General features: G+C 45.9%; 1 protein-coding gene across 1 annotated transcript; it reads left to right on the top strand.

The window, feature by feature from the left end:
* Positions 343–3,143, top strand: LOC110434549 (mucin-7-like). The gene is made up of 5 exons (XM_021458787.1): positions 343–591; positions 1,435–1,580; positions 1,801–2,053; positions 2,173–2,294; positions 2,821–3,143. The coding sequence occupies exons 1-5, from the start codon at positions 405–407 to the stop codon at positions 2,914–2,916; spliced, it is 804 nt and encodes a 267-aa protein (XP_021314462.1). The 5' UTR covers positions 343–404; the 3' UTR covers positions 2,917–3,143.

Raw genomic sequence — 9,977 nt, 5'->3', positions numbered from 1 at the left:
ATTGGAATTTCCCCAATTTGGGATTTGAAATTTAAACTGTTTTGTCAAATTCATCTTTTTCCACTTGGAATCAGCTTTGGACACCAAAATATGTTTTGTAGCTTGTAAAATGTTGCACAACTATCATTTTAACAGATTTTGGACTTCAGTTCAATGTTTGGGTGAATTTTGCAAAACAAGAAAATGTTTTGATATGGCTCGCTACAGTACTCGAGCAGGAGGGATGCACTGCCGCCGGGGCAGAGCTGCTGCGTCTACAATTGCAAACGGCGCGGGCCACGCCGTCAGCCCGCTGGGCCAGACCGTGCCGCAAGCACACATCAACCCGTATAGCAGCCCACCTATCCGAAGCGGGTATAGGGAGCGGACACACGAAGCCCGGCGGCGCCGCTCAACCCGCTGCGATGCGTCCAACCGCGCCGCTGCCGACGCCACAGGCGACTCGGCCGTCGCCGGCGCAACCTCCATGGGCGGCTCATCCCCTGTTGCGGCCATTGCCACGGGCGACTTCGGTACTGCAGCCATCTCCCCCTGCCGGGAGTGCCCGACACCCCAGCGCCATTGGGCTCCTTGCCGACGATGAGCACCCAGGTATGCCTGTGGAGAAATCTTTGCGAACTGCAAAAGGGGAGGAACAAAGTAATAAAAGGCTTCGATGGGATTGGGATTCCACACCTGCTTGTGCCGATTCACCGCGTTCGCCATCTGCTTGATTCCGCATCTGCGAGGGGATCTATGGTACCGGCGCCGGTGCCGCATATACCAGGCAGCTCCTCACGGATGCGTGCTCAGGTGCTGTGTATAACGTTAATGGCATCGGTGGGTGGAGGTTCCTCATGCAGTGGGTTTGGAACCCCATGCTCAGCAACTGCTCCGGCCCCAGCGCGCTCGACTAGTAGCAGATTGGACTAGCTGTTCTTGCTGCTGTTTCAGTTTAATTTCATCTTCTGAAATGAAATGCCATCCGTTGTCTTTGTGCAAGAATGATGATTTTCTCTGCCTCTAGTGCATTGGATTTCCTTGCTGTTTACTAGTGCCTTGGCTTTTACTAGTGCAGTACAGTAGCAACATGATGGCTTTCGTATAGAGTGGTTGGCTTTGCTGTTTGCTCCATGCTATCTCAAATGACGGTACTAACAACAGCATTGCAGGACAATGCAAACAATGCTCCAGTACACACTCTACCACACAGCAAAAAGACAAGGCTGTGTTGTGAGCCTGTGACTCAGTGACTGAGCTACTACACTTAGTAGTAATCTCTGACACGTAGTGGTAGTTGATTTAGGCTGACAGCCGCTAATCACGGAATTAGTTTACTTGTGTAGCGCAATGCAATGCAAGAGGTTTCATTACGCACTGTATTCAAAATGAGGTTTCAGTTTACCAGTGAGCTTTCTCTTCTTGCAAAATACTAATGAGCGTCTCTTCTTGTAGGCCAATACGCTGTGGTTGTATCTCGCCTACATCCGGAACACTCTGCTTCTAGTGTTCCCAGTTCATCACGAGCCGGCAAGCCTAGTGCTGATGCAATGGAATCAACACCTGGTGCCACTACCACCACCACTTTATTGAGAAGAAAGGTGAGTTCTGATATGAAGTTTTTCTTGTGGATGTCGTACTGCAATTAGAACACTAGCTCATGCCATCTATATGCTGTAGTTATCTTGTTTGGGTCTCCATTTATTTTACTGTTAGTTGAAATAATAGTGCTACCACTTGTACTCTGTAATAGTTATTTGCGTTCTTACTGTAATAGCTATTTGTGTTCTACAGTTTACAATTTGTTTCCATGTGATGCAGAAAGTTTCCTCATCATCAGCTAAGCGGAAGGAATCCGGAATGAAACAGCAAAAAGAACAACCAACAAAACAGTTGAAGTCACCAGCAGGGCCAATGTCGCCACTCATTCCAGCAAGATCAACAGGGATAAGGATGATGCTATCATCCCCAAGGGTATCCCCAAGGTTGATGTCTCCATCTACGACATTGGCAAACTCCCCACTACAGCCCCCAACATCTGCTTTGGAGAAAAAAATAAACAATCTTGATCATGGTAAGTGCCGATGTACTCTTTTGGTATTGCTTTTTATGCTTCTAATTAGTGTTTTTATTACTGTTGCATCTGTCATAGTTAGTGTTATCTAATAATATATTTTTCATGCTGACCACTAGGATCTCCACATCTGATTAAAAGGCGCAAACTTATATCTGAGATATGGGAAGATTTTGAGGCAATATATGATGGTGGAAATGTGGCTCAAGCTCAGTGCTTACACTGCCATATGTTATTCAAGGTATGGCTTGCAAGTTTCTATTTATGAAATCCTATTATAATAAAATTTTACGGATTCACTAGTGGTTGTTGGTTTTATCTGTCGTAGCCGCTGTCTTGAGATGCAACTTTTACAATTTTTTTTAAACACACACACACATTGAACTTGTTTTTAACTGCGCCTTTTTCCTCAGAAGCAAAAAACTCAAGCAAACAGCTAGCTTTTGGGAAGCAACACTTCTTATTTTTATTAGCAATTTAGAAGCTAGAAGTTGGTCTGTAGTAACTTATGCTGACTTCTAAGTTGTAGGGGATGATAAGCTGAGGGGTATTACATATATTATACATTTCAAGAAACATGTTTTCTTGAAGTAGTGCCTTTTCAAAAAGGAATAATGCCCTTTGATATGCAGCATGCCTTTTCTGTTTCTTTTTTCTTCTTAAAAAATTTGGTAGTCAAGCATCTAATCATCCCTTTTTAAGATTAAACTACACCTCAATTTCATTAATTTGGTAGACTTATTGATTCTTCTGGTATTTATAAACAGGTATTGTTTAGGACTGGAAGTAAGAACTTAACCATTGCTATACTTCAATCAAGACAGGAGGAAGCCATTTCATTCTCAACTAGCTACACCAATTGAGCATGCTGTACATTGGAGCTCGTATTTTCTTTACTATGTCTATTTAGGTTCACAAAGACTTTGTTCTAATCTAATTTATTATTGTAGTAAAAAAAGTTTTATATGTGTCATTAGAATCCAGTCACGTTTTTCCATTTCCAGATATCTTTTTGATGTATGTGAATGGATTGTAAATTTATACAATTCTAGAGATGACACTGCAAGGTTGCAAATGGCTCTTATTTATATTTCCCTTGCCTTATGATTTTCATCTATATGCTGATAGATGCTAACTTGCATGTTTTCTTGATAACTCATGAATGGTGAGAAAATATATAAAAAAATCAACCACATATTCCTAACGATACATACTATTTTGTGTAATTTACATATATTTTTTAGCTAACATATGGATCACTAAAAAAATTATGAAGTAAATAAAAAAAATGAACACACATGTACACAACCAGTCACTTCAAAAGCTCTCTTATACTCATCCGAAGCCAGACGCCGCGCCGTTTGCAAGTTTAGCTGCGTCCAGCGCCGCCACGCGCCCGGCCACGCAGCTGCTAGCCTGCTGGGCGTCGCCCTGGCGTCCTCATCCGCAGCAAGCATGGCGTCGCGAGGATAAACCCCAAGCCGCCGTGGAAAATCTCCTTTCCCTCTGAACTCCGACGCCGACGAGCTCACTACGCCCACCAAATTCGCCTTCCTTGCTCCCTTTCCAAGCCACCCGAGCGCACCAACAACTCCGCCAAGAACTCCGCCACCGATTGCAGCCCCTAGCGCAAGCTCTAATCCCCCATAAGCCGCAACCGAGCCGTTCTCCTCCGACTCCGACCGGGACCGCCACCGTGCGCCTCCTTCATGGTCACGCCGTTCTAAAAGGTTATACGCCTTGTGCATAGTCGTTTCTGGTTCCTCTTTTTCGCCAGGAGCTGATGCGCTTGCCCTTTTCCTTCGGACGCGAGCAGGATCGTCGGAACAAGCTCGCTGAGCCCAGAGCGCCGCCCGACCACACGGCCACCGTCGCCAAGGCCTTCTGCTGCCTCTCCCGCCGTGGTGAGGTGAGCACCGTGCTCCCTAATCCTCCCCGAACCTCCCTATCTTATTCATTTGCGCTCTACCGAGCCCTAGTGGCCGATCCGTGATCGGTTATGGCGGCCACCGCCATTCGCGCAGCCGAGGTGGGAAGAAGGGGGTAGAACGTGATTAGGGGATAGCAGTGGAGTCGCGAAGGTGAGGCGATGGTGGTGCGCACGCGCGCATGAGCTGAGACCCTCGCCAATGGCGGCCGGAGCCGTGGCCGAGCCGCCGTGCGTGGTGAAGAAGAAGCTGATGGGTGGGACCTCCCCGTCAGCGTCTTGCAGAGAAAGGGAAGGAGGCGGGTTCACCGCATGGGCCGACTTGGGCCGTGACCAAGCAGGCCGGCCGTGTAGCACAGTGTGCTTTCTCTTTTTCCTTTTTGTTTAAAAATACTTGATATATGAAATTGTGTAGAAAATTGGATACTGATTCAAAAATCATGAAAATTTTTGTATAGGTTCCATAAAATGAGTAGAACACAGGAAAAATATTAGATTCTATTTTTCTGGTAGTTTGCATGTATCTAAAAATTGCCTCTTTTAATTGGTAACTAAAACTTCCATGAATTTTTATAATTTATGGTTATATCCAAAAATCACCAAAATTTGTGGGAACTCTCTGAGTATTATTCCCTGGCCTCACACAAAGTTTGGTGGCATTTGGATGATGTTTGTATAAAATCATATTAAACCCTTAATTAGTAACTAAATAATAATTCTAGAATAATTAGATGATAATTAGTTTAAATTCTCAAAATTAGGGTTCGAGTGATTTTGGGGTTATGTGATGACCTGAGGTCATTAGCCTTGATGATCTTTGGCACTTAATTATTGTTTGGTATTGAGGCTTAATTACTGTCATCAATACTTAATTAAGAATTAATTAGAGTTTAAAGGAGTAATAATCAGTTAATTATGAATTAATTAAGAATAATTATAAATTAAGAGAAATCTTAATTTACTGATGCAACCTCTTGGGTAAAAACACTAAAATGGTAAACAACTTTAATTACTGTTTCCTCTGTCCTTGCACCGAGAAGGCAAGATGTACTCAACTCGGTCCTTCCTAAATATTTGTCATACGCATATCATAAGCATCCATCATTTTGCGTATAGTGCACGTGACCGAAGGAGCGACCGTTGAACCGAACCCCGAGGTTGGTGCTCCGTTCGAGGAAGTAGGATCCGAGACTTGGGAAGTCTCCGAGGGTCCCTATCAGCTCTGCAACCAAGGCAAGCCCCGGATGCATTAACCCCTCCTTGAATGTTTTAAATCTTTTATCACTTATGAATTGAAAATGCTACATTAGGTAGCCAAGAATTGGGTTAACCTACTTGCTGCATTTAGTACCTTGATATTTGTTAGCTTGTCCTTGGCACTTGTTTTATTTTAAAACTGCGTAGTGATGCGTAGCCCTGCTACTAGATAGGTTTTCAAACAAGAAAGTTTGAAGGGTTGTTGTGGAATACTCTTATGGTCAATGATATTTCAACTTGAGACCGGTCGATGGACTTGGTTTAAGAATGGAGTCTTAAAGTAGTGTCTCCAACTGTGTCGATTAAGGACCGGTCCGTTGATGGCCCGCTGGGTTGAGAACTTATAGTACTAGCCACTTGCCCTCGGTAAGCCCGGTCTTGTGATCCCTCGACGCGAACAGCTACTCGCGCACTGGGCGTGGAGCGATGGCGAGAGTAGCGTGTACCCTCCTGGCAAATGGGCTGGATGGTGGGGTACTGTGCTCTCGGGTGCCGCGAACCTGGTCAAATTTGGGGAGAGCTCGATTTGGGTTGATATATGCAAGATTTGGTTCTACATATGTCGGGTGGTTAGGAACTCCAGCTGGATTGCTAAGCGGTTCGAATCGTCGTTGCTCCCCGATTGGGAGACTCAATCCACTGACCCTCATCGTAGTTAAATATGCAACTAAGTGATAAAAGAAGAAAGGGGGAAATGTCTCATGAGGTTCGGATCCCAATTCCCGGACTCAGAGTGACATGAAGCTATGGTCGTTGGATAGATAATACTTTGATTAAGGACTAGGAACTTACAGACTTGTCTGTTAGAAGCAACTAGATAGACTGTCCTCAAACTCCTCGGCCTCTTGAGGAGAGGAATTCGTGGGTAAAACTTGAAAGTAAGGATTCACTATTAGTAAGCTTTTTAGCAAAACAATTTGGATCCTTGCTCAGCCACTCCTTGTCTACCCTAAGCCTGCATTCCTAAGTTCTTCTCTTTTTCCCCCGGGTAAGTCTTGTTGAGTACTCCCGTACTCAGGGTTTTATAACCCCTGTTGCAGGTGAAGCTCAGGAGCCGACATGTTTCGGACCCTGTTGTGTGACCGTCGTCAAAGTTGACGACGAGGAAGAGTGAGCGTGACCCATGGGCAGGGTCTGTAAATTTGTAATCTGTGTACTAAAGTTTAAGTTGCTCCGCTGGTCCTGGCTTGAAATAACACTCTACTATTTGGAAGAACTACTTTTGTAAATTAAGTTATGTAATGCTTCCGCTGTTTTACTCTGAAATATTATTTTGGTCTGATGTCGTCTGTGATACTGCAATGTCTTCGCAACGAGTGATCCTGGTGTTAAGGTGGCCACTTGCTATCCTGTAAGGGCGAGAAGAAGAAGTTCTCGTTAATTGACCATCGCTAGTGGTCAGGACAAGCTTGCTTGATACGCCACAGGTAGCGGTGGAATGAGCGTCCTGAGATGCGCATCGGACTTCTAGAGTGGGAGGATCCCCGGCATCACCGTCAGAGGTCCTTAGGACAATGACAGGTGTCGGTGGGCCCAAACACTTAGGAGGTTCTGCCACAGCTGGTATCTGAGCATTCGTTGCTAAGATGACTGCTGTATCCTTTGGAAAACTTCAAATCCATTTGGATCCAACACTATAAATTGCCTATTTTGAGTCCAAGTGCTTTAGTCCTACCTTACCCTTGTCTGTAGGCTTTGCTAGAATTTTTGAAGTCGTGTGGAGGAGCAACATAAAGTATTGCCCTATGTTGTAAAAGTTTGAAGTAATATCATTATGAATTTCTAGTACGAATCGTAAGTACGTGCATGCATCATAATATGTCACTTGGTTAAATTCCTTCCTCCTTATTCGGGTTGGGTTATATAGAATCAATCCCATTCTTGCTAACCTTTAAGGTCTCCCTTACTAATTCAAACTTACCCTCTATAGGATGGGTCGTTGGAAGCAGACTCCGCGCAAGAGAACTGGTCCTAAAGGGGTGCCTAGACACCAGTTGGCCCCGCGAAGCGAGCAGGCTAGCAGTAGCCGGTCCCCATCTCAGCAGGAGATGGAAAGGTTGTCCGCCGAGCTGACCGAAGTGACGAGAGAAAGGATGTATAATGTCGTAGAGATTGGTGAACTTAAAGCTCAATTAACAAAACAAAAACAAGCCACCGAGAATTGTGAGGCAATGCTGTCCCGCAAGGTGGAAAAAAGAAATGCCGCTATTACCCGAGAAGAGGAGGCCAGGAGCGCACATATGCATGAGCTGACTAGAATGAAGGCCAAGCTGGACAAAACCAAGTACCTTAAAGATCTGTACGTGAAGATGGCGGCCACTGCCACCGCACAGAGGGATGTCACGTGGCAGCGGGAGGATCAGCTACAGCTGGAGAAGCTCGAGCTGGCACATCATCTGGACACCGTCAACGACCTGGCGATGCAGTACCGTGATATTGCATTCGATTTATACCATCAGCTCCATCAACCTCCTAGTGAAGGGGAGATGGACACTGACGGAGAGTTGGCAGATGATGGAGAGCCCGACCAAGAGCCCAGTAATGAAGAGGAATCCGACTCCGACGACGATAACCCGGGGGGTGACCATGGCGATGACAATGATGACCTGGGCTACGGCTCTGACCACACCGACTAGTTCGGTGAAGTTGCGGGCAACGTCGTTGTAGGATTCCTAGTCTACCGTAGTGGGGTCGGGTCTGTAGTATAGTGTTTTTCTTTAAGTTCAAGAAGTTGTACTCGTTTGTTTCCAGTGTGCTGAACTGATGTTTGATAAATAACTTGAAGTATGTAAGATATGTTTTAAGATATGGATTCCATGATGTAACGAGTACCTATGATTCTTGTAGCAGATGCCGATGCGCACTCGTGAATCTGATGGAGCCGGGTCTTCTCAGGGAGGGGAGGACATCCCTCACCCTCCACCTGCTCCACCTTCCCTAGCAGATGCTATTGCTGTCCTTTTGAGTGCCACTACCGACAATGCTCGCTTGTTGCGTGAGTTAGCACAACGCCAACCACACCCCGCCCCAAACTTCAGAGCGCAGCACAATGGGGAGGGAGAAACTCGGTACGTGGACTTTACCGAGACAAGGCCCCCAGTATTCACCAAGGCTGATGAGCCTTTAGAGGCTGACGACTGGCTCCGGACAATGGAGCACAAGTTCAGCCTGATTCGTTGTTCGGAAACTCAAAAGCCCCTGTTCCCAGCCCAACAACTTCAGGGACCTGTGGGGGCCTGGTGGGAGAATTTCCTAGCTATCCAAAATCCAGGACACCAGGTCACCTGGGCAGAATTTAAGGACGCGTTCCGCGCCCATTATATTCCAGAAGGGCTTATGGCCATGAAGGCCGAAGAATTTCTCGCCTTGCAGCAAGGCAATAAAAGTGTGATGGAATACGTGGCAAAATTCAATCATCTTTCTCAGTATGCCACGGACCATGTGAACACGGATAAAAAGAAGGCCTGTTTCATGCGTGGTCTCAATACCAAACTTCAGACCATAATGACCACATGTCAAAATGCTATTTTCTACGAGGCGGTTAATATTGCCATCGCCTCGGAAGAAAAGAATAGAAAACACAAAGAAGCAAAGAAGAAGGCCGCTTCTTCCTCCTTCTCTGGTCGCGGTCAAAAGCGCCAGAGGATCGTTTATCATCCACAGGGCCACAGACGCTTTCCAGCGCCGTCACCTTCTCGTGGTCCCTTTCCTCCTCCACAATATAGACCAGGGTAGCAGGTATATCCTCGACCTACTGCTATCGCTACTGCACCACGCCAGCCGAACGCCCCAGGTGTTCGTCCCACTGCTCCGCCCAACCACAATTATCCTTGTTTCAATTGTGGTAAGCCTGGGCATTTTTCTAAAGAATGCCCCTACCCTCGGCAAAATTACCCCACTTTCCAAAGGCCACCCATTGGCCACCCCAGCCGAGCCAATTCAAAAATGGGGCTCAGAAAGGGCAAAATGCGCAAAGGGGTAAACCTGTAAAGAAGGTGCGACAAGTCTTCCATACAGAGGTGGAGACAATACCGGAAGGAGAACCGGTAATGATGGGTACGTTCCCTGTTGCAAAACATCCTGCCTTAATGCTTTTCGATTCTGGTGCATCTCATACATTCATCAACCGCACCTTTGTGATGAAGCATGGCATACCTATTGGGGAAACAAAAGATCATTTTTATATACAGTCGCCAGGAGGACGGCTGAGTTCTAAAGAAATGGTTCACCAGATACCCATCGAATTTGGTGGGCATAGTTTTCCCACTAGCATGATTGTTCTTAAAGACTAGGATATTGATGTCATACTAGGCATGAACTGGATGGCACAGCGAGAGGTTGTGCTAGACACCTTACATCGAACCATTAAGATGCCATGCCCAATGAGAAATCTTACCTTCTAATCCAATTAGCTTCTCCCAAACGGGCAATTGGGCAAGTTCATGCCACTAATGTGACTGCAGTCGAAAATATCCCGGTAGTTTGGGATTTTCCGGATGTGTTTCCTAAGGACCTACCAGGTCTGCCACCGGACCGGGATGTCCAGTTCAGCATAGAATTGAAACCAGGGACAGCCCCAATATCTCGAAGGGCCTACCGAATGGCACCGAAAGAACTGGCCGAATTGAAAACCCAACTACAAGAGTTGTTGCAAAAAGGTTTTATTCAGCCCAGTTCCTCTCCATGGGGTTGCCCAGCCTTATTTGTGAAAAAGAAAGATCAAACATTAAAGCTTTGTGT

Source organism: Sorghum bicolor, chromosome 4 (genome assembly GCF_000003195.3).
Source record: "Sorghum bicolor cultivar BTx623 chromosome 4, Sorghum_bicolor_NCBIv3, whole genome shotgun sequence".
In the NCBI taxonomy this organism is placed as follows: domain Eukaryota; kingdom Viridiplantae; phylum Streptophyta; class Magnoliopsida; order Poales; family Poaceae; genus Sorghum; species Sorghum bicolor.
The sequence above is the reverse complement of the archived record's forward strand: the minus strand, read 5'-3'. Positions and strand labels throughout refer to the sequence as shown.

Bases quoted from the DNA above. Each gene is read 5' to 3' on its own strand.
- LOC110434549 (XM_021458787.1), top strand. From the start codon at position 405: ATGCGTCCAACCGCGCCGCTGCCGACGCCACAGGCGACTCGGCCGTCG. The intron at 592-1,434 runs GTATGCCTGTGG...CTCTTCTTGTAG, and splicing joins TGCCGACGATGAGCACCCAG to GCCAATACGCTGTGGTTGTA. The intron at 1,581-1,800 runs GTGAGTTCTGAT...CATGTGATGCAG, and splicing joins CCACTTTATTGAGAAGAAAG to AAAGTTTCCTCATCATCAGC.